The 25,460-nt window shown below is 43.4% G+C and overlaps 1 protein-coding gene across 1 annotated transcript in view; it reads right to left on the bottom strand.

The window, feature by feature from the left end:
• The window catches only part of gatb (glutamyl-tRNA(Gln) amidotransferase, subunit B), a 129,485-nt gene that overhangs the window by 73,635 nt on the left and 30,390 nt on the right, over positions 1-25,460 (bottom strand). The window contains exons 4-6 of the mRNA XM_080721952.1: positions 13,186-13,384; positions 8,653-8,775; positions 6,565-6,678 (exon numbers count right to left, since the gene is read on the bottom strand). Of these exons, the coding sequence (XP_080578078.1) occupies positions 6,565-6,678; positions 8,653-8,775; positions 13,186-13,384 (436 nt within the window). The remainder of the gene's footprint in view (positions 1-6,564; positions 6,679-8,652; positions 8,776-13,185; positions 13,385-25,460) is intronic.

A 25,460-nucleotide genomic window follows, 5' to 3' on the forward strand; every position in this document is an offset into this window, starting at 1 on the left:
CCAAGAGCCATGGTATAACTCAGATATTGCAGAATCAGCTAAACTCAGAGACAAAAAATACGATGAAAAACGAAAGTGCTGCAAAAAGCTCAGTAAAAAATTCAACCCTGGCCTCAAAATCCACGTTGAACATCTTACTGCTCAATGCAAGAAACTTAGAAACCAGACAACCGCCCTAGTTAGATCCGCCAAAAAAAACTACATCGACGACAAAATCGATGAATACAAAAACAAACCACGAGACCTATGGAAGTTGCTTAACAACCAATTAGGCTTAAAATCAAAAACCATATGCCACAACATAAACATCAAAACGGACGCCGCTCTCATTTCTGACAAAGGTGAAGTGGCTACCCATCTTAACAAAACCTTTACCACCACAGCCCGTTCACTGGTCGAAAGACTGGTCGCCCCATCTGGGCGGTATGGTGAAGAATTTGTTAAAAGATTCTACAAAAAACTGGGCGTCAAAAAAGACAGCTTTAAACTTTCCACAGTGACAACTGATGAAGTGTTTAAAAAATTGAGCGCCCTACCTCAAGGCCACTGGCCTTGATAAAATCCCAGCTAGATTTCTCAGAGATTCAGCCGCCACCATTGCTCCAATCATTACCCACATAATTAACCTTTCCATCGAACAGGGTCATGTCCCCCAGGACTTCAAACTAGCAAAAGTAACCCCCCTGCACAAAAAAGGTAGCAAACTAGACCCTGGAAACTACCGCCCCGTTTCCATTCTTAGCTCCATATCCAAAGTCATGGAGAAAATAGTCTACGAACAGATTGCAAGATATCTCGATGAGAATAATCTGATTTACGAGTTCCAATCTGGATTCAGAAAATCCCATTCCACTGACCAAACGCGAAGCGGATCAGGGCAAATATAGTGGCATGGTCATGATGGACCTCCAGAAGGCATTTGACACCGTGGATCATGCTATTCTGATTGAGAAACTAAAAGCCATCGGTCTTGACAGCGCAGCAGTGAGCTGGATGCAATCTTACCTGGTGGGGAGGGAACAGGTGGTGGAGATTAACGGAACCCTGTCCCCCCCCCTCCCAGTAAGCTGTGGTGTTCCTCAAGGTAGCATACTGGGACCTCTGTTGTTCCTAATATACGTGAACGACATGGCATCTGCTTGCGACTGCAACCTGTTCCTGTTCGCGGATGACTCGGCTCTCCTAGTCTCGGGCAAGGACCACTTGCAGGTTGAAAAGACACTTAACTCTGAACTGAGTAAGATCTGCACATGGCTTAACGACAACAAATTATCAATTCACCTGGGAAAAACCGAGTCCATCCTCTTTGGATCAAATCATAACCTCAAAAAGGTAGATGACTTCACAATCAAAGTGGGTGACAAGGTCATAACACGAAAAAACGAAATCTCTTACTTAGGATGTATCCTTGAAGCTAATCTTTCCAGCGAAAAGATGACTTCAAAAGTAATACAAAAAATCAACCAACGAACTCGTTTCCTACAGAGGATCGCCCCAATGGTCAACTTCAACACACTGAAGACCATAGCTGGTGCAATAATCCAGCCCCTCTTTGACTACGGAGTCCACGTATGGTATCGTGACGCCCCACAAGCCCTTAAAACTAAACTCCAAACAGCCCAAAATAAACTAATTAGGGTCCTGCTTAACCTTCCCTATCAGACTCACCTCACCGCTACTCACCAGTTAAGAGTGGGGTGGCTCAGAGTAGATGACAGAGTACAGCAACTTGCAATGGGCCTGGTGTACAAGATACACTACACCACTATGATACCCAAGTACCTGTCAAAATACTTTATAAACGTTAAGGATGTCCATAATTACAACACCAGAGGCAGTGCCACAGATCACGTTCAACCCAGTCAACTCAAAGAAAGGGTCGAACTCGTTCTTCTGCTATACCACAAAAATGTGGAATGCCTTACCGAAGGCCATAAAGGAGTGTGGATCACTAGCATCCTTTAAAATTGCCCTGAAAAACCACTTACAGGCAGCAGCCGTTCGCAACTGGTAAAAAACCTAGCCCAACCCTACCCTCCCTGCCCCTTCCTTGTATATACTTGTATACTTGTATATTCCTTGTACATACTTACTGTCTGTTTAGATTTACTGTATATTCCTTGTATATACTTACTGTTTGTTTAGATTTACTGTTTTCTTTTCTTTTCCCTTTTTCTTTACATATCTACTGCATAGTACTGTGTTCTATCTGTCTGTCATTCAATGTTATATGAGATACTTAAATGGTTTCCTGTTGAAATAAGCTTAGTCTTTTCATGGATCTCCTTTTAGTAGACCTTGTACCAGTGAACTGTACCGTCATGAATCTGTACATTTTCCTATGCAAACTTCTAATAAAGCCTTCAATCAATCAATCAACGTTGTGAGCTTGGAGGTTGGCTATTTTCACTGCTTGATACCACACTTAACTATAATCAAGTGAATTCTGGAGATGTGGCGTAACGGCATGGATTTCTACACAGAGAGGCCAATTCTTTCAAAATAAGCTGGACAAGGCAATTCTCTTGAATTCTGCCTTCAGGTATGGCATGGAAAGAGGACATTTGCATTTCTTTCACCATAGTAAAAACTGCATTCATGGTCTGGAGAGGGCACTTTTTACAGACGGATAAAAGGACAGGGGCTCAAGCCCCCTTTGATGTCTATGTGTGCACGTGTCTGATGAAGAGACTTTAATGACACAACTGCCATGAATGGCTTCTAAGCCGAGACTCACAGATTAGTCAAATAAAAGTTCAGCACCACACAAACTAGTTACAACATGGCTGTAAGTAACAACTATTTACACAAGTTCTTAGGCAGCACTAACGTCTGATTTTTGCAACTTCAGCTTCCAACACATTAACCCATTCAGAACGGGTACACTATATTGTGTATCATTATTTTTATGCTTTAACTACAAGCTCACAGCGAGCTTGTAGATCTGCTATTTTTGAAAAATCGTGAAAATTAGAATTTTGACCCGATTCTATAAGTGTCTTTTGAATCCTTCTAAGATTTTTTGAAAAACCTATGTTTCTATGTCAGCAATCTGGCCAGACATCGTCAAAGAAAAGGTCCTTTTCACTTAAATGGAGCTCAGTTAGTCTGTTCTTGAGAGACTACAATGTCAGTGGTCACTTTTCATTTGAAGGACCCCCAAAATGATATTTATTTGGCCACGGACCCCCATCTCAAAATATTTAGTTCCAGGGACCACCCAGAAGCAAAATTTGAGTTACAAACGTTCGCTTTGAAAATACATATATTCAAAGATTTGCACCCATTTTCACGACTTTTTCAAAAATAGCAGATCTACAAGCTCGCAGCGCAGCCCTCGGTGCCGCGCTGTGAGCTTGTATATCTGCTATTTTTCCCTGGTTAAAGCATTCAATAATTCTAGGCCTAAATGGGTTTTAATTGAATATAATGAACAATCCTCGCCAACGCACGTTGGGGGAGACACATTACATCCGTTGGATATTTATGGCCCGTGCTAACATTTACAGTGTGAGGAAGTCCCACAGGAAGGAGAGCAAAGATGGGCCTGACCTTGATAATCTGATGCAAGAGGGTGTAATAGTTAGGCCATGTAATGTAACCCAGAATCAGGGACGTGCTGGCCATTGGGAAAAGCGGGACAACTCCCGAACGGCCGGTTCATTCCCGGCCGGTCCAGGCCGGCCATTAGGAAAAAAATCACACCCGTGTGAACTGAGCGGTTCACACGGGTCCCCCCCCCCTGTGTGTGTGTGTGTGTGTGCGTGCGTGTGCGTGTGTGTGTGTGCCTGGCCTGGCCTGGCCTGAAAACAGCGCCCCTCCCTTAACATGTGTGGTCATAAAAGGTACTACACCACAGGCTTGAGGCTACATACAGACAGACCCACCCACCCACAAACAAACATACATACCTACACACACGGCCACGCTATGGAGACGGTGTGACCACCGCTCAAAAATAAAAAAATAAAATGTCTGCCTTTGTTCCATTTTGGGGGCTGGGCGGCCAACAAAGTAAATCGTTGGGTCGGGTAGAAACCTTGTATCTCCAAGTTTCAAATTTGTAAATTCTTTCGCAAAGCAAAGCCCTGCTTTCATCATACAAGGCCTTCGCACAAAAGTAGTGAAAACAGACGATCTACAAGCACACAACGCCTCGCACCGCGAGGCGTTGTGTGCTTGTAGATCGTCTGTTTTCACGAGTTTAAATCATTTTTAAAATGATAAATACAAAACAAATGGTTTTGGACGTACAAGGTTTTCACCCGACAACGACGAAATATATGTAATTGGCCCACTGGCTTTGGCCACAAATCTTTGAGTAGCAGCAGCGCTATAGAGAGAGATCTCTCTCTATAGCGCGCAATGAGGGCCTCTCCAACTCTTTTTCCCGGGCTGAATCAGGGGCCCAGCACGTCTCTGCCCAGAATACTTTTATGTAAATCACGGAGCCAAACCGTTCCCCCGCTACATGCATGCATGTCCCCCGCGTGATGTAATAGATCCACCCACCACCTCCACCATTAGACAACACATCCCTCATCAACTAGATGATATGTTGAGACTGAATATGTTTTACACTACGGATAGGGCTGTCATGATATGACATTTTACATGACGATTAATTGTCACTATAATAATAATAATTGCGATTTATTTAATTGAGTTTTTTGTCGTTGATAATAACATTTCTTTTTGGATTTTAGGCTTTGAAGTTGCACATGGCAGATATGACACATAACCTAAATACACAAAGAAATTACTGACATATTTGACAACTTACTACTTAAAAAAATAACATTGATGGTGGAAATAGCGATGCGACGCGTAGTGAGCTTGTAGATCTGCTCTTTCCACTATTTCTGAAAATGTATGAAAAATCACAATTATGACGATTATGACAAAATAATTGCGATTATGTCAAATAATTGCGATTAGACTATTATGTAATAATTATGACAGCCCTAATTACGAATGCTTTTTTTTTTTAAATGTGTTATTAAATATAATGGCAGCCCAGGCCAAATGTTTAAAGTCACTGAATAAGATATATATATATTTCTAAATTGTAAAAAAAAAAAAAAAAAAAAAAAAACACAAAAAAAACATGCCGACAGAAAATAGTCATATTGATGTCACATTAATTTATACATTTATGAATCATTTTAGGACCCATTACCCTTATTGCGACCGTCAGGTCGCAGTTACTGTCAAAACCTCCACCAGCTGTCTGTCTGTCTGTCAGTCACACGTCACACTTTTGCCCTGCTCATATCTCCGCAACCGTTGCCCTGATCCATGCCAAATTTTGCACACACACTCCTTGCCTGCCCATCAATTCTCACATGGCCCTCTTCTAGCGCCACCATGAGGCCGATTCTTGCAAAACACATTTTTGGACACTGCTCCTACAATTTTTGCCCTAAAATCACGCAAATCGGTACACAGTATGTCTACACTCATCTCATCAACATGGATCTGTCCCATTTAGCGCCACCTTCAGGCTGATTTTTTTTGTTCATATATTAAATAAAAAAATCTAAAGATCTACAAGCTCACAATGCGTTGTGAGCTTGTAGATCGGCTATTTCCAGTATCAATGTTCTTTTTTAAGTATAAAGTTCAAGTCAAATATGTCAGTAATTTCTTTGTATAATTTAGGTTATGTGTCATATCTGCCATGTGCAACTTCAAAGCCTAAAAGCCAAACAGAAATGTAATTGTCAATGACAAAAAAAAACAATTAAATCGTTAATCGCAATTATTTGAGTGACAATTAATAGTCAAATAAAATGTCATAATCGTGACAGCCCTATACTGCATACCATATAATTGGAAGAAAGGAGAGAGAAAAAAAAATCCACAGCCCATCTCTGAGATGTACTGTAGACAGCAATGTACCATCTTATAATGAGCATTACTGAGGACCAATTATATTATTATTATTATGATGATGGCATGGTTGGAAATTAGTGACGCAAGCTCCTTTAACAACAATAATGTTTCTGGGTTATCATTGTCGAGGTAACACAACATGGCTAAGTCAGCCCTTGTGCTATAGTATATCATGATTATACAATATCCCAAACCCAGACAATATCTAGTGTCATATCAACAAAATGTCAATAATATCGCCAATCCCAGTAGTCGGGTAAAGGTGGTACTTCGATTTAAACTTGGTCTGGAACAGTGGTTCTCAACCTCTGCGTCGGGAACCCTAAATTATTTGCACATTTCTAAAGTGGCAATTTAAAAAATATATAAGACACAATTACACTGCATCAAAAGTAATCAACAAACTATATAACAACTATTATCAAACATTTGTCAAATATGCGAGGCGTTGTGAGCTTGTAGATCAGCTATTTTCCACAATATGTAGCTGTGGAACAGAGTCAAACTGAATGTAATGCCTCAACTCCTACAACTCCAAGTGCTTGTCAGGGTGGGGGGGTCCCCATATTGTGATTATTTGGGGGGGTCACGGCCTGAAAATGATGAGAACCACTGGTCTAGAACACTGACATATAGCACTGAACTCCTGGTCTACTGTAGAACACTGACCTATGGCCCTGGCCAGGAAGCGGGCACTGTTGATGTTCTTCACCTCCGTCCTGGTACCCAGAGGTTCTCCTGGCCGGTGGATGGACACGTTGGCGTCCACTCTGAGCTGTCCCTCTGAGGAGCACCGAGAGAGAGGCAGCATGAGAGGCACAGAGAGCAACACAAGCAAGGCAGAGACTGGAACTAGGGATGCAAATTATCAATTCATTCATTAATTCAGGGGTCTTCAACGTTTAAGAGAGAGATGAAGCAGGGACCCTCACAACCTTTTCATAGATTCCATATAGTTTCATCGTTTGCCAGCACAACCATGTGCATTTTGGATTCATGTCAATTTGTGTTTTCAGCTTTTAGATCTGCTTTATTTGGCTAAAGTTCTCAGAATATATCAAATGGTTCATATAAAAAAGGAGGAAAAAAGTTTCTATCACACAAAGATTTGGAGGACCCCTTGTAGTAACTCTGAGGACCCCCAGTTGAAAACCCTTGCATTAATTGATAGTTGATACCTTATCGATTGATTAACCAATTGACAAGCAGCGTTTTTTAAGACCAAATGGAAACCGAAGATGAGTGCAGAAACATTGCAGAAACATAATTGCTTCAACGAGCTTAAGCTGGACACAGACACACACACACACCTCCCCTTTGCAGCGCTCAATTGGAGTCTGTCTCATTTCTCTCCAAAAGCCCTTGAATATGATGGAATATGATTAAGGATTACTGTGATTTTGTTAAGATCATATCTGATATCACACACACCATACCTGTAAACTTTCACTAGGCAAAATCCATTTAGATTAATATTGTTAACATCCCTAATCGGAGCATCGCTGGGCAGAACGTTTTTATCTGTATATTTAATCTATTGTTATCATTATTTTCCCCCGGCAATCAATGGCCTATTTGAGAGAGACAGAAACAGACTGAGAGACAAATGGTGCAGAGAGAGAGAGAGAGAGAGAGAGAGAGAGAGAGAGAGAGAGAGAGAGAGAGAGAGAGAGAGAGAGAGAAACAGGTAGAGAGACAAACTGAGATGGAGAGAGGAGCGACAGAAACAGACAAGAGAGACAAATGGAGACGACTTCTCCAAAAGTACTGCGACGCTACGGCCTAAAGCAGGGGTCTTCAACGTTTTCAGGCCAAGGACCCCTTAAGTTGATAGAGATGAAGCAGGGACCCCCACAACATTTTCATAGATTCCATATACTTTCATTGTTTGACAGCACAATCATCAATGTATTTTGGATTCATGTCAATTTGTGTTTTCAGATATGTAACCACTTTAACCGTCAATACCTAATAAACTTGACCTTTCACTCTGTTCTTAGTTTGCTCTTTTCCCCCTCTACACCAAACCTCTTTGCCGAAAATGGCCGATCTACGAGCTCACAACGCCTCGCGCTGCTTGTAGATCTGCCATTTTTGGCTAAAGTTCTCAGGATATGGACACTATAGGGTTCAAATGCATGCATATAAAAAAGGAGAAAACATTTTTCTATCACAAAGATTTGGAGGACCCCCTGTAGTATCTCTGAGGACCCCCTAGGGGTCACGGACCCCCTGTTGAAGACCACTGGCCTAAAGTATCGATACAGTATTGGGAAATAAAATATTGTGATATATTGCCATATCATATTATATTGCCCATGACTACCAGACATTTTGTTTTGACAGAGCAGTGGTTAAACAGGGTGTGTTATTACAGCAGGGGTCTTCAACGTTTTCCGGCCAAGGACCCCTTAGTTGAGAGAGCGATGAAGCAGGTACCCACACTACATATCGTATAAAATTGCGTTGCAGATTATGTGTATGTGTATTTTCATACATTTACATTTAACCACTTGAACTGTCAATACCTACTGTACTAGTCTGCTCTTCAACCACTGTGCCAAAAAAATAGCCGATCTACGGCTATGTTTTGGCTAATGTTCCACTAGGAATAGGTATAGGGTTCAAGTGATTAATGTAAAAAACATGATCCTATCACACAAAGATTTGGTGGCCCCCCTGTAGTAACTCTGAGGACCCCCTGTTGAAGACCCTTGACAGTATAGCAGTGGTTAAACAAACAGAGAGTGTTCCTACCAGACATGTTGCCCTGACAGGTGCCCAGAGCCTGCAGGATGAGCTGCAGCTCTCGCACCGCCGCTGCAGCCTCCTCCCCACAGCTCATGTCTGGCTCCATCACCAGCTCCATCAGCCCCACTCCTGACACACACGCACGCACACAAATACACAAACGTTTCTAAATGAGCAGATCTACAACCTCAAAGCGCTGCTCGAAATGACGTGCCATGAGCTTGTATATTGAAGCAATAAGCCACAAGAGGCATGCGGTTACCTAGTCTGGGATCACTTCACTCTTCGGGGTTGTAACCGGTTGGGAGCGGAAACCACAACGTGTCATGTTGTAGTACTCAAAGACTACAATTTGTCCGGAACTATCCATCCGGAAACAGTTTTAACCCAAAATATTCCCCGGTGCTCAAGGACATACTTTTAGGGCCTACCTAATAAACTCCTTGATGCGGAGTAGTTCTGCTTTTGAAAAGTTTGTTTGGTATATACAGATTTCAGTCCAACTCGTAGCGACTGGCAAGACTACACTAGGCTACTCAAGCATTTGAATAGGGATTGGGGAAACAAACGGGGGGAACCAAAACAAAGCGACGCCGCTTCTTCTAGTGGTTTCCGCACTTCAGGCAAAGAAGGTCTCAGCAAGAACAGTCACCAACGTCATCTAGGCTCCATGGGTGGCGGGTGGCCACCGGTGGCCACCCAAAATAACATTAGCGTCTATGAGCACTTCGTCACTTCCGCCACCCAAAAGTGTCATGGCGGCGTCCCATGGTGTGCCAACTTCCGGGTGTTGTCTGTTCCTGCATAACCTTACTTGACTTCAGGCGGAAACCAAGCGGCCTGTTGTGAACGAACACCAGGCTTTCCCCCAGAAAGGCTTTTCCCCAGAAAGCCTGGTGTGGCGACGTTAGTGGTTACCTGGTATTTTATAGCGGCTGAGAGGCATGGTGAGACACAAGGCTAAGCCGAGTGTCTCCAACCCTTATTGCTTTTCTAAAACGGTTATATGGCAAGTTGGCAACATGAACAATCAAAGACATGTACCAATTAAAACTGTTCTATTTCACTAAAAGGTCTGCAAGAAGTAGTTCCCACTAGCTACAAGAAAGTACTTCCCAGCTTTTTTGCCAACAACACAGGTGCAGATAATTGGTGCATTGTTGTGGAACACTGTGGAAAGAAATAATGCACCTGGGTTTGATATGAACTGATAAAAGGTGTGGGTTATAGTCTCATATATACAGTACCACATCAATTGAAGGGAAACCAGCCAATCAGAATCAAGGAATGGAACTAACCCTTTTAGAACAGCTATTTTTGAATAGACAAAGTATAAACTAGAACTGCACTCTGTCGAGGTGCCAACTTGCGTCTTGTGCACAGGTTGTTTGCCGGCAGAGCGCGTCATGAGGTGCGCTCATCACCACTGGCATCACCAGGAGTGCTGGTCCCTCATTGGCTGTTAATGATGACGTTGCTTGGGCTACGGGCTTAAACACACACCTACCGACCTACATACGCAACCGAACGCAGAACTTGCACGCTCTGCTGGCACAAGTAAAAACGGTTAAAGTGTTTCAAATGATTGTGACGCTACATTTAATATAATGTAAGCCATTTACCATGAGAGGGAGTGGGTTGTTGGCTGATTTACCACTGTTTCAGGGTTGTGGCACGAGGCGAAGCCCTCGAATGGTAAATTGGTAAATTGCTTTTCTATCACTTCTACCATATAAATGAAAGAAAACACAGTTGTAACTTGCAAGGTTATTTAGTTAACACAACAGTGAGCCAACTCAAGGTTGTTGACTGATTTACCACTGTTTAAGCCAATCAGAATCCAGTATCTGAACATGTGACCACAAAAAGTGGTAGAATAACTAATTTTGATGACCCACTTTGAGAGCGCACGCACACACACACACACACACACACACACACACACACACACACACACACACACACACACACACACACACACACACACACACACACACACACACACACACACACACACACACACACACACACACACACACACACACACACACACACACACACACACTGAACCGAGCCATAAGGTATTTTCACGGGTTCTTGATTTGTTTGGATTTGTTCCAGCTGGGTTTCAGATAAGGTTCTCAGAAGCTCATTTGGGTGCTGCTCAGGAGCTGCTACTAATCCTGAGCTCTGCTATAACCCACAACCTTGGGAATCCAGAACTTAACAACTTTAAAACAACTTTTTTTATTTATTTGTTCTCCTCCGTACTTCCTCCTTCCTGTGTGTGTTGAAAAATAGCAGATCTACAAGCTCACAGCGCGGCATTGAGTACCGCACAAATCCTTCCAAGTTTTTTTTTTTTTTTTAAAACATGTGTTTCTATGTCAGTGGTGCTCAAACCTTTTCATGTTAAGGACCCCCAAAATGATATGTATTTGGCCACGGACCCCTATCTCAAAATATTTAGTTCCAGGGACCCCCACCAGAAGCAATTGAATTACAAATGTTCGCTTAAAAAGATACATATATTCAAAGCTTTGCACACATTTTCACGACTTTTCAAAAATAGCAGATCTACAAGCTCGCAGGGCGGCACTCGGTGCCGCGCTGTGAGCTTGTAGATCTGCTATTTTTCAATAGCTAAAGTATAAAATAATCAAGGCCCCTCCACCTTGGGCCCTGGTAACTCAGTCCCACTTTCCCCCCACCTTGTGACGCCCCTGTATTCTGGTTAGATTGGAAACCAATTTTTTCTTTCATCTTTTTCTTTCATGCCAATGTTTCGTATCATAGCTGTCATGGCTGCAGGGCTCTATTGGAACATATTCCGGCCTGCTGAATCCTTTTTCTGCTTTCATGTCAAGCCTGTTGGAATATCATATTTTGGAAGATTGGCCTTCTGAAAGTGTTCTTAATTTGGAACGTTGTATTTTTGTAGGCCCTCGTCTTCAGCTTCAACCTCACTTCAGAGATTGAAATTCGTGGTACAGCAACTGTACAGCAGTGGTTCTCAACCTTTTCAGTGACCCCCCCAAAAAACAAACAAACGAATAGTAGGAGTTGAGGCATTACATTTAGTTTGACTCGGTTGCAAGCTCATAACGCCTCGCAGCGAGCTTGTAAATCGTCTATTTTCACAGTTTTTGCCTCTTTCTTTATAATTTGACAATTTTACCAATGTTTGACCAGTTTTTATAGGATAGTCTGTTGATTAGTAATTGATGCAGTAATGGGTCTTTTTTTTTAATTTTCTTTCTTCACCCCAAAAATCATGTGGGGGGGACCCCCCTGGGGGTCCCCACTCCACAGGTTGAGAACCACTGCAGTTACAGTTACCTGCTAGAGAGCAGTGTTATGCTGCTGCACAAAAGTGCATTTATCTTCTACTCTAACTTTTAAATCACATTCATGTTTCTCTACCGGCTGTTACAAAAGCACAAGACAGGGTTCCCAAACATTTTTACCAATTCATTTCCCAAACTTTTCCAGAATATTTAACCCAATTTCCAGGACTATATAACAATAATTCAGCTCAATAACAGGTCGCTTACTCCTATGCGCAATGCCCAAAGACAGGTAGTGTATGCCAGTGGTTCTCAACCTTTTCAGGCCGTGACCCCCGAAATAATCATGTTTTAACTGGGGATCTACATGCGTTGCGAGGCGTTGTGAGCATGTAGATCAGCTATTTTCACAATTTCTGTCTATAATATTTGACAATTTGGCCCATGTTTAATTTGTCATTTCAGAGGTATTAACAAAATCAATAACCAAAGACAATGCATAGCTATTTTTTCCAGGACCTTCCAGGACCCTTGATAAATTCCAAAACTTTTCCAGTACTGGAAAAAAAATTTCTAATTTCAAAATATTTCCAGGAATTTCATGACCGTGGGAACTCTGACAAGATTGTTAATTTTCTGTCCAGAGTGAATACAATCGCGAAAATAAACAGGAGATACTCGGATTACAATTACTCTGCTTACTTTTTCTCTGCAATGCTTTTTTACACACAGACGCCTGCAGGCAGGAAACGGATCCTTTTTTTCCAAAACCCGGGAAGAAGACAGCGTAAATAAATAAAATAAAATAATACATTAAATCATTATACGTGGTTAATAATTGATCATTTGGAACATACATGGCATTAAATGAACGGGATAAATACTGTGGTTTGCATCGCGAAGTAATGGAGCCCCGATATTACGGCATTTGGCTACAAAGGGCTAACAAAGGGTGGCAAAGACTAGCATTTAGCCATATTCCGGGAGGACCAACAGAATAATGTCCCGTTCTCTCACATTAATTAAAACAAGTCTTATTTACATGCAGAGTTAAGCTCTGGCGTTTAAGTGAAATGTAGCCTAGATATTTTGAGATGATGTTGTGGCTTTATTACATTTTAGAGAAAAAACAAATCAAAACGTCATAATAGCACCAGTGAATAACGGCGCAATGCGAAATGACTGCCCCTCAGCCGTGCTGAGTCACATATTCTATATATATATTTTTTTTTAGATTGATCTGTACAGTTACCTGCTCGGTTCAGGTCTATGAGCGTCTGGCTGCGCTGGTCGTCGTGCAGACTCTTGCCGCTGTCCTGCTCCAGCTGGATCTGCTTGATGCGGACGGCCTTGGTGACCACCTGGCTCCTCTTCTGGCCTCCCAGGTGGCTGTAGGTCAGAGAGCCGTCCACGGCGATGGGCCGCCGCTGCTGGGTGATCTGGTAGCCGGCCTGGAGGAGCAGACAGAGAGGAGAACCAGGGGTTTGGATTAGGGATGGGACGATATGAAAATGTCATATCACGATTATTGTGAATAAATCGCAATTTACGATATTATCGCGATAATCAAAATCCATTATCCTGGGGCGGAACATTTGCAAAAAAATAGCAGCTCACAACGCGTCGCAACAAGCTTGTAGATCGGCTATTCTTTTGGCAGACATTTGATACAGAGTGAAAAATCACACCCGTGTGAACTGAGCGGTGGTCCCCCCCCCCCCCAGGCTAGTCTCAACAGCACCCTCTTACCCACCAACCCCCCCCCCCCCCTGTGTGTGTGTGTGTGTGTGTGTGTGTGTGTGTGTGTGTGTGTGTGTGTGTGTGTGTGTGTGTGTGTGTGTGCCTGGCCTGGCCTGAAAACAGCGCCCCTCCCTTAACATGTGTGGTCATAAAAGGTACTGTAGGGCAGGCTACATACAGACCCACCTACATACACGGATACACACACGGCCACTCTATGGAGACGGTGTGACCACCGCTCAAAAAGACTTTGTCAAGTACATTTATTCTTCTTCTTCTTCTTTCGTGCATTATCGTCCTTGATGATTGGTTGACGACATTTTATTTCTTGGTATTATTGCTGGCTGGTGGGGAGGTCAAGTTCTTTGAACATAATTATCGTCTCTGTCGGGTGGAAACCTCAATATGTCCCAAACTGTTACTTTTCAGGATTCAAATTCAAAAGTAGCTGATCTACTGTACAAGCTCGAAATGCGTGAGTTTTGAGCTTGTGGATCTGATACTTTCATTTCATGCTTCATTTCTGAAAAAACACAAAAAGTTAAAGTATGGAGATGAAAGGATTATGCCCGACAGCAACGAATCCACAAACATTATTTTTAGAAGGACAAAAAGTGCACACAGTATATTTAGAAGATCTTTTGATAGTGACATCAAAGAAAAGGACCCGAACAGTGTCAGGAACTTGCAAGAAAAAAAGTTGCTCTTTATTCGACGTTTCAGTTGTTAGATCTTCGTCAGGACAGACAACACAGGGCACAATTACCACCAAACATTTAAAGGCTCCGCCCAGGGGTGTCGCACCAAATTCTGATTCACTTCAATTATTTTGTGCTTTAACTATTGAAAAATAGCAGATCTACAAGCTCGCAGCGCGGCACTTGAAAAAAAAAAAAAACGTGTGTGCAAATCTTTGAATATCGTTGACCCGACTTCTAAATCCTTCCTCTAAATCAGTGGTTCTCAAACTTTTTCGTGTCAAGGACCCCCAAAATTACATGTATTTGGCTGCAGACCCCCATCTCAAACTATGTTGTTCCAGGGACCCCCCAGAAGCAGAGATTTGAGTTACAAAAGTTTGCTTTGAAGAATATATATTTAAAAATGTGCACACATTTTCACGATTTTTCAAAAATAGCAAATGTATATCTGCTATTTTTCAATAGTTAAATCGGCAGTGTATCCAATACTTATTTCCCCCATTATATGGCCAAGACAGAATTAATTTACAAGTGTGACTTGCATTACGGCAACCACACTTGAAAAGTAATTATGTCCTTGTCCTTTTCATGCCCATATATGGAGATCCCTGATGCCCATATCTGTGAATACCCATACTGTATATGAACATATTGTGTCAGTCTCTTGTTTCAGCGCGGCCTCGCCTAAAGCTTCTCACCCTTAGGGCGTCTTAGTGGTTACCTCTGTTGACAAAGGGCCAAGATAGAATGTCTGTCCCCGGAGGGGAGGAAGGTCACTGTCTCTCTGTCTGTCTGCAGGATTAAGCTGGCCATACACTACACGATAATCGGGCCCGACTGAATCGGGTAGAATTAAACACTACAGGATCATTTTTTCAGATTATCTGGCCAGAGAATCTAAACGGGCTCATACTAGCCGTTTTGAACAGTCGGGCGCACCGCACGCTACAGGATTCTATTCCGATTGAGTCGGGCCCAAACACAGCAATAATAAATAAATAATTTATATAATGAATACAAAACGTCACTGTTCCGAGAGCTTCGCCTTGCAACACGCGCGCAGACGCACATACAAACAAACACATTATGTTATCCACTCACAAACACACCATTGCCTCACGCAACGAAAAAAAAAAAGCTTCAAATGATACTATGACTATGAGTTCACTTTGACGCTTCATGTTCATCCATGGATCAACTCTGATCGACTTTCCCCCTCTCTCTCCACTGCTAAAGTCAAGTGCTGCGCGCTGTCTGCTGGTGCTTCTCATGGTGCCTGCTTTATGATTAGTCGTATGCCTGTGTTGCGCAGAGAACATATCAGATCTCCAAGATCAAACTGCGTCCCTCCGCGCCACTTTGTAGGGTTTGTAGATCAGGCAGTGGGCGTGTAGGCCTACTTGCACTCGTGTGCTGTTCCCACTCCAGTCTGTGACTGACTGGTAGTGACTATTTCTGCTGATATAAAACAAACTCGCGACCATTGAGTTTTAATTCCCATCGCAAGCAATCATGATACAACCTGGGACTGGGAGGATGGATGTGGATCATTATTTGAAATAATAAGCAGTGTATTTATGTGTATTGCTTTTTTTTTTTGGGGGGGGGGGGGGACTAGTTTTCAGTCCCAAATATAGACCTACCTACTGTAATGCTTTAAAAAGGACAGGCCTATTAGGCCTATATCCATTATGTTTCTTTCATGTCCGCTCCAGGTTTATCATTGTCAGTTTTGATAAAGTCATTTTATTTTATAATAGTTAAGGTAACGTGCGTTTTCTAAACCTGCTCTCTGTTAAAATACGAAACGCCTGGCTATGCGGGGCGCGCTGTGCCCGGAGTAGCCAGGAGTTGTTAACCCAGCTGGTAGATCAAACAACGAGTTGATGATGGCCCATTAATTAAGCTACACGCTGTACCTATGGCCAATTGGAACTTGAAAGGAGTAGAGATTACATAACTGCACCGTGCACGGACCATCAGAGAAAGTGACTGACGTGGGGTGAGCTGCTGTTGTAGGCTGCTTCCACCACGGACGGTTCAAGTTAAGACAGGTTCAAGTTCAAGACAGGCACGTGTCTGCTTTTACTTTAGTGGCCATGGCCTAGGCTTTCAATCATGATTTCCCCTGTCTTTTAACAAATTATCGCGGTGTGGGCGGATGGATCAATCAAATATAATCATTAAAAAAAGATCCGAGGGCACGGAGATCCTAATCCAATGTCCCAGAGAGAGAGAGAGAGAGAGAGAGAGAGAGAGAGAGAGAGAGAGAGAGAAAGAGGACGGTTCTGTCTGGTCCATTTGAAGAACTGTAATCCAGCATTTTGAGGTGGAAACATGGAGAATGCACAGGTTTATCATACATTTGAGAGTGAGAACCATAAAGTTGGAGGAGGAGAGCAGAGCTGGAAAGTTATTAGCGAGTCCAGACTTGCACTAATTGGTTTGGCCTAGTTTTACGTCTTTGTTGATTGATTGATTGATTTCGTGTGTGTGTGTGTGTGTGTGTGTGTGTGTGTGTGTGTGTGTGTGTGTGTGTGTGTGTGTGTGTGTGTGTAGAGAAAAAGAGATAGCTCTGTCACTCAGATGCTCAGAGACTTGCGTCTATCAGCGGCTGCTGTAGGCTACCTATTTTCAATCAGTCCCCTGCTGCTATTCCAGACCAGTACTGATCCAGGAAAATATCAAACATGTTTGAAAAGAGTCGGGCAACCCCCGATCGTCCTCCGAGCCACTCGGCTGGGCTCCGAGTGGATCTGTGAGACCTCACGCTAGACGACGTTCATGCCCGATTGTCGGGCCCGTTTCAATCGGTGGCAGCCCGATTGTCGGGAGGGTAATTAAATAGCCCGATTATCGGCTAGTGTGCGGCCAGCTTAAGACAAAGACTACCAGACCAGATTAAACAAGACCAAATTGGCCCACTTAGATGCTATATCATTTTCAGATGGGGGTCCGCTGCCAAATACATCATTATAATTTGTGTTTGAGCACCACTCATATAGCAACATATGTTTATCAGAAAACTGGTTAGAAGACAAAATCTGCCTCAGGTGTTAAATCACTTCAACACTGCATAATATTCACATTGTTTGTGGGTGTAATCATGACAGTCTAGCCACTTAAACCCTCTTCCTTACTTGACTGGGATCCACCAGGGCTCTGTACTAGTCTGGATGGATCCAAATACTATGTCATCACGCAATGACATCACAACCAATGTACTGGTCTTTAAAAGTAAACGTCCGAAAAAACCAAATATCATTCAACAACTATTCCAACTAGGTAAACTGTCCTTTAACAACAATTTGTTTCACTAGTTCAGGGTGGTGCTGCTGTGTGAAATGTTTCACTGGACAATACATCTGAAAGGAGGACCTAAAGAGCGCTACCATGCTGCTGTGGTGGTCGGGTACAAGCTGTACTCATTTGGAGGATGCAGCAGGGATCAGATTGAAGTCCACATCTTCAACACAGTGTCTTTGCGATGGAGCAAGTTGCCCCCAGTGACAAATGGAAGAGGACAACGACCCATTGAGGTTCCCTCCGGGCGCTGGGGCCACACAGCTGTGCTGGTAGAAGAACTTGTCTACATCTTGGGAGGATGGTATCCTTGCAATGTGCTTTATGCCTTTGATGTCGACACCCACGGCTGGTTCAAACCCAGTGTTTCTGGGACTATTCCAGGAGCAAGGAGGCTCCACTCAGCCTGTGAGCTGAAGAAGGTCATGTATGTTTATGGAGGACACACCCTGACTGGATATACTAACGACATGTACAAGGTGGACACCACCATTTTGGTCTGGTCTTTAGTTAACACCAGAGGAACTCCACCACTTCCTTCAGACAGTCACTCTGCCACCATCATCGGGACAAAGATGTTTGTATTTGCGGGCCATAGGGGCGAAATCTACTACAACAGCATAAGAGTGTTTGACACAGAGACCAACTGCTGGCTGAGCATGCCTTCTGGAGACCTTCTCCCAGAAGAACGTTCATGTCATTCAGCCTTTACCTACAATGGAGAGCTGTACATATTTGGTGGCTGGAATGGGAAGCAGCACTTTAATGATCTGTGGAAATTCATTCCGGAGACCTTTTCCTGGAAGCAGGTTGAGCCCAGGGGCAAAGACCCCTGTGGGATGTCTGGGATGTGCTGTTGCATGGTGGGAGATTGCATCATCATCCATGGAGGATATAAAGGCAAAAGACCCGGTGACCTGTACATCCTAGACTTAAATCCCAGCCTGAAGATGTTATGCAAGCTAGCAGTCACTCAGCATGGTCTGGAACTGTCTGAACTCCCACATGACATCAGGTGGGAACTGGAAATCATGACTACCAACAGCAACAGAACAAAATGACATATATTCATTATGTTTGTGGTTGCCAATGTGTGTCAACTTTTTTTTAAGCGTTTCTTGATTAAAATACATTCATTGTTTTTTTTTTTTGGTTAGCACTGTGCGACCCCACTTTGGGTCGGGACCCATATTTTGAGAACTGCTGGTTTAGAGCATTGTTTCTCAAATGGGGGTACGTGTGATATGAAGTACTACAGGGGGTGCTTGAGAGTAAATGGAAAATGTTCCTTTTTCCTGATTAAAGGAGGTACTGGGCTTCAGTACCCCCTTTTCCTGATTGCTGTAGTACCTACAGCAATCAGGAAAAGGGGGTACTGAAGCCCAAACCCAAACCACTGGTTTATAGCTTGTGGATCTGCTACTTTTGATACTTTTGTTTGACACTGTAGTGTGAAAAAACACAAACAGCCGATCTACAAGAACACAACGCCTCGCACCGCAGATCGGCTGTTTTCACTACTTTTGTGCGACGGCCTTGTCTGATGAAGCAGGGCTTTACTTCCTGAAAAAAACATACAAATTTGAAAACTTGGAGATACGAGGTTTCTGCCCGACAGCGACGATATAGGTAGTTGAAATACGGAGATACAAGGTTTATTGCCTGACAATATGCAGAACGTCAGACTAATCGCCCCCTCCCACCATCTCCTCCCCGTTCCCTCACACTCATCCTCTTAGCACGCCAATAAGTCTAAACGTATAATTAATGTGTTTAGTCTCCTGCGATGCTGTTGCCGTAGCAACGCGGTCAACGAGCAATAACTCGGCGAGGGCACGGCGCGTTGCTCAGCCACCTCAGGGGTTGGAGGAGCCGATGAAATATTTAGATCCCTCAGTGAGTTCCTGATTTATGTCCATGTTGTAGGGATGGGACGATACGGGATATTATCGTTTATCGTGATAACAAACACTCACGATAATCGTATCGTAGTGATTTAATTTATCGTGATATCGTCCTCCGTCATGCACTGGGATCAATTCACCTTGTATTTGCCGAGCTGCATATCCGGTACCACTTAAACCCTCTATAATTGGTAAATGGTACTTATAATATACGCACTTGATAGTGTTTTTTTTTTCACTCTATATCAAATGTCTTTGCCAAAAAATTGCCGATCTACAAGGCGTTGTGAGCTTGTAGATCTGCTATTTTTTGGCAAATGTTCCGCCCCAAGATAATGGATTTTGATTATCGCGATAATGTCGTAAATCGTGATTTCTTTTGTCACAATAATCATGATATGATTCATAACTTCATATCGTCCCATCCCTACCGAGTTGCGCGCCAATTGTCTCACACTGGAAAATAGAGGATCTAAATCTCGTAGCTGAGCTTGGACATCTACTATATCTAGTGTTGCCCGATCCCGATCACGTGATCGGATCGGCCGCCGATATGGCCGTTTTTATAAGATCGGAGATCGGGGAAAAAAAATCGGGGAAAATTATTATTTTTTTTTTTTTTTTTTTTTTTCAAAAAAATATTTTCTGGGAGTACTGAAAGTTACAGGTAAGGTGAATGCGATATGAAATGTAAGCTTACCATAATCACAGTAATCCTTAATCATTTTCAATCATATTCAAGGGCTTTTGGAGAAATGAGACAGACAGAGCACTGCAGAGGGAAGGTGATTGTGTCAGACTCTGTGTACAGCTGGCAGCTGATGCCAATAAGTAGTAATTGGCCCCTTGCTAATGGATCAAAGGAAGGCAATTATGTCTCTCTGCACTGTCAACTAGCTCAGTGGTTCTCAACCTGTGGGTCGGGACCCCCAGGGGGGTCCTCAAATTATTTTGGGGGGGTCCCCAGATGATTAACTTAATGTGCAACATTGTTTTCTCTCTCAACAGTAAACAAATCAACATAAAGTTTAAGTGTATAGAGGGTATCTGCACATTTCGAAAGTGAAAAATTAAGGACTTTTTAATACCTCTAAAATGACAAATTAAACATTGGCCAAATTGTCAAATATTAAAGACAGAAATTGTGAAAATAGCCGATCTACATGCTCACAACTCCTCGCGTTGCGAGGCGTTGTGAGCATGTAGATCTGCTATTTTCACAATAGAACCGTGTTATACAAAATATACTTCCTCAACTCTTCAGGGTCAGGGGTCCCCAGTTAAAATATGATTATTTTGGGGGTCACGGCCTGAAAAGGTTGAGAACCAAGTGATAGAATGAATAGATTTTTTTTTCTTCTTAATGCCTTGCCAAAAGATCGGATCGGGAAAGATCGGGATCGAATCGGAAGCAATAATATTTGATCGGTATCGGATCGGGAGCAAAAAAACCCTGATCGGGGCATCCCTAACTATATCCACAGCCAAACACAAACATTTTGGGGGTCCTTGACATGAAAACGTTATAGAACCACAGTTAAACTATAAATCAATCAGGCTTTGAGCCTCAGAAAGCGGACGTTGTGGCAACAATCCAGCGCCGCCTAATGATTCCCAACGCCGTGCCAAAAGCCGCTGTCCGGCTGTAATTGACGCGCCTCGTCTCGCCTCTAGCGAGGATTCCAAGCCGCCCGACTTAAACCACCAGTGTTTTGTGATCTCTATCGGAGTCAATAAACGGCGGGTGGATGGTGCTTCTTGAGCCCATAGATTGAAACAATATCTTAAAGGCTTGTAGAGTACAGAGACGTGGGGACGGGAGAGAACGAACCGCCGCGGCACAGAATGCGTTGCAACAAGGCGGGGTGGGTCGTGGGTAACCTCGCCTACCAGGCTTTCTCCCGGGAGAGAGCCTGGTGTTCGTTCACAACAGACCGTTTGGTTTCCGCCTAAAGCGTGGAAACCACTAGAAGAAGCGGCGTTGCTTTGATTTGGTTCCCCCCGTTTGTTTCCCCAATCCCTTTTAAAATGCAGGAGTAGCCTACGTAGTCTTGCCAGTCGCTACGAGTTGGATAAAAAGATGCACATACCAAACAAATTTTTCAAAAGCAAAACTACGCCTCATCAAGGTGTTTATTAGGTCGGCCCTAAAAGTATGTCCTTGGGTGCAGGGGAATATTTTGGGTTAAAACTGAATCCGGTTGATAGTTCCGGCCAAAGTGTAGTCCGTCTAGGACTACAACATGACGTAAAGTGGTTTCCGCTCCCGACCGGATCAAACCCCGTAAAGTGAAGTGATCCCAGACTAGGTCGTGGGGGACGGGGGTTCAGCTCTGTTCGGATTAAAAGTGAACCGTTTAAAAGAAGAAAAATGAAAACGTAACAAGCAACTGTGCGAGAAGGGATTGAAGAGGTGACACAGAACTTGCCAGACTTGAGTTCACCTGGGAGTGCGTCGTTCCACAGCACAGCACTGATTATCATGATTAATAAGCCGGATCACTGTGTCTAGCAGGAGAATAGGGGATTAATATCATTTCACACATAAATCATTATCCCTTGTAGTAAAGAAACTCTACTCATAATAAACCAGATGTACAGAACAGTACCTGGGCGTTCTTCAAAGGCCCAGTCAATCGTACAAACGTAAAAACGAAACCTCTCACAATTATCACCACCATTTTGAGCTCCACTTTGAGCAGTTGCCTTGCCTCAAGGGGGTGCCTTGCTCAAGGGGGTGTTGGGGAAGAGGTAAGTGGTGGCATTCACTTCCCCATCCAGATTGCTTCCCTGCCAATGCCGGGAATCAGGGGCGTCAATTGGGTATGGCAGGGGTATGCAGCTGCCATACCCTGGCAGGGGGCAAAATAAAAGTTACTTTTAAATATAAATCCATGAATGTCTCTTTTTTCTATCTGTGCTGGTTATTATGTTTTTAAATTACAGAGGCGTTGTGAGCATGTAGATCTGCTATTTTCACAATAGAACCGTGTTATACAAAATGTAATGCCTCTTTTCCATGAGGACTCCCATCTTTGCCATACCCTAGCTTTTGCTGAACTGACGCCACAGCAGGGAATTCACCCTTTGTCAAGTTGTCCCGCCCCTCTTCACACCCATTGGTTGCTGTGTCTTGGTGGGACACTCGGTGGGACACTCCATCCACTACCATTTTAATTCAGTTGCTTAGTATTGTTATTCTGTGTGTTCAATTCTAATTTCAAACTTGGTTTCAGTAAAATGGAGCAGCTCAGTGGCAGTATAGTGACTCAGCATGTTTTTAAATGTTTTTATTTTTCCAAAAAAATATGTTTTAGCAAATTGAACATAAAAAAAAAGGCAGAACAAGGGCGGGACAAGGCAGATAGAGCCTGCTGGTTGGTCAGTCAGGGACCAACCAGAAGGCTAACAAAGGGTGAATTCACGCTTCATCGCCCAAACCTTTCACGTGTCACTCAACCCACCCCCAAAAAAAGACATATTTTTGGGTCGTGCAATGAGGTATAAATCATCATTTGGTTCATTCTGTTCGCACAATGAGAAAGCGTAACACATATGGCCTCTTCGTTTGAGGGCGTTAAGCGATAATGTTTATCGATGGATTTTCATTGCAGGTGTGACAAGCAGCAGCAGCAGCGGCGATACGGCTGGCGTTAATGGCCTAAAAAAAGGGATGAAATGGAACAAGCCGCCGGAAGAACATTGTCGTTTATTGCATTTTATTTCCCCATTTTATCTGTAGATTGTAGCGCATGCAGTGCATGTGTTTCTGTACATAAAGGGGGAAGAGCGATACATTTGTTAAAGCTGGTTACTTAGATATGGCCGTCCAGGCACGTGCAGAGAATGTTAGAGGCAGGGACTGACATTTATAAAAGGGCCTTTTGGTGAAAATATCAAAAATAGCAGACCTCCAAGCTCACAACGCGTTGCAGCTTGGAGCAGTTGTGAGCTTGGAGGTCGGCTGTTTTCGCAGCTTGATACCACACTGAACTAAGCATTATCAAGTGAATACTGGCAATGTGGCGTAACGGCATGGATTTCTATACACAGAGGGCAATTATTTCAACATAGGATGCTGCATTCAAGTTCAAGAGAGTTTGGACAAGGCAATTCTCTTGAATGCCGCCTTCAGGTATGGCATGGAAATAGTAAAAACATAGTAAAAACTGCACTCATGGCACTTTTTAAAGACAGCTAAAAAAGGGCAGGGGCTCAAGCCCCCTTTGTGTACACGTGCCTGGATATGGCTGTCATTAATCTCACTTTCACACTGTCAGTGGAATATACACTGTTGACACGCCCACATCAGGGATGCCAGCCATATCTACAGCGGCAGTTTAAATCTGTGTTTTAGTGTGTGTGTTTCTTTTTACCCATTTTTCCTTTCAATTTAGTCGTTAAGTAAATTAATTCATCCCCACACGCTGTTGTATCCTCACTCTCCTGCCAGTGAGGAGCCCCCACTGAGAGGTTTCACCGCAGCCCGTAAGCATTAACAAATGGGAGCCAAGGTTTCTAACATTTCTAGCTGTTGCTGGTGCCGCCGTTCACTTACGCTTTATTTTGAAGAGCCTCGGAAGCTTCATGCGTGTGCACGTGAGTGTCCGCTGACGATTGAGGAAGATAATCCATTTGTTTACAAACGCTCGCAAAACTAAAATACAAACCGGGGCAGACCATCGCGGTAAAGTGTCGCCGTGAAAACAAGCAGATCTCTGCTTCCCTGGCGTTCTTTGCACCTTATTCATAGAGAAAGCTGTTTTTATGTTTCAGCATAGAATGGGAGTCTATGCAGCATAGACGCTCCATTTTGGTTCTGTGCGAGTCACGTTATGACGTATGGACCAGGGTCTTTCACAGGGCACACAGGATGCATGCAGCTGCACGCTGCAAAGTTAACCCTTTGTCTCGTCTCTCAACGAGACAACTGATTTTTGGCACAGCGACCTCCAGTGGCCTTGTCTCGTTACTGAACGAGTTTGGCCCCGTGGTGTTTAAGTAAGTAATCATTACCGAGCCAATGTTGGAGACTATCTCCTGTGTCCATAGTGTGAGGCAGCTTGATACTGTATACAAGTATATTCCCTGGACACAACGCTAGTACAGTACCGCAAAAGGCGACAATATGGGCTGGCTTCCCTACCCCGCACATGGGCCAATAGTGTTTGTATAATAGACACTTGACAAAGCCGGATGCACCGTGGTTGATTCGAACCCACAACCTCCGTGGTGGTGGTCAGGCATTTCACCGCTGCGCGACCCAAGCACCCCTGGTTTAAACCTGATTTATACGTTGTCGTACGATGTTGCCGACGGCATACGCTTTGAGCCAAAGCGCATTAAGGAACTACAGTCAACAAGAAGAAATCACTGGCCTGAGTCGTTAAGATACCCAATATTAAGGTAAGATACCTTAATATATAGCGTCATATACCACTATTTATACTTTAATTGCAGTTTTATAAGCAACATGTTGTTGCCTGTTCAAGGGGGTACTTGGATTCAGAAATCAGGGAAAGGGGGTACTCAAGCCAAAAAAGAAACACTGTGTTAGAGGACCATTTGCATTCCCCTGCATATTCAGAGCTCTGCTGTTAATGAAGGTTAAGCCATGTTTGCCTCAGACAGGAAAATATTCCTAAACAGACATACTGTAAATCAAGCCAATCACACCGCACACCACTTCTTCAGCCCTAACGAGCACTGCTCTAAACGTCTCCCTGATTCCTTGACATTTAAAACTGAATTTAGTGTTTGGTATTCAGTGCGAGCACGCACACCTGCACACACTACCGTGAGTGCAAATACTGTCTTTCACTGGCTCACTTCTCAACCTTTCTGGGTCGAAACCCCCAGGAAAGGGCATAGAACCAGAA

The sequence above is a fragment of the Nannobrachium achirus genome (assembly GCF_963921795.1).
Source record: "Nannobrachium achirus genome assembly, chromosome: 3".
Classification (NCBI taxonomy): domain Eukaryota; kingdom Metazoa; phylum Chordata; class Actinopteri; order Myctophiformes; family Myctophidae; genus Nannobrachium; species Nannobrachium achirus.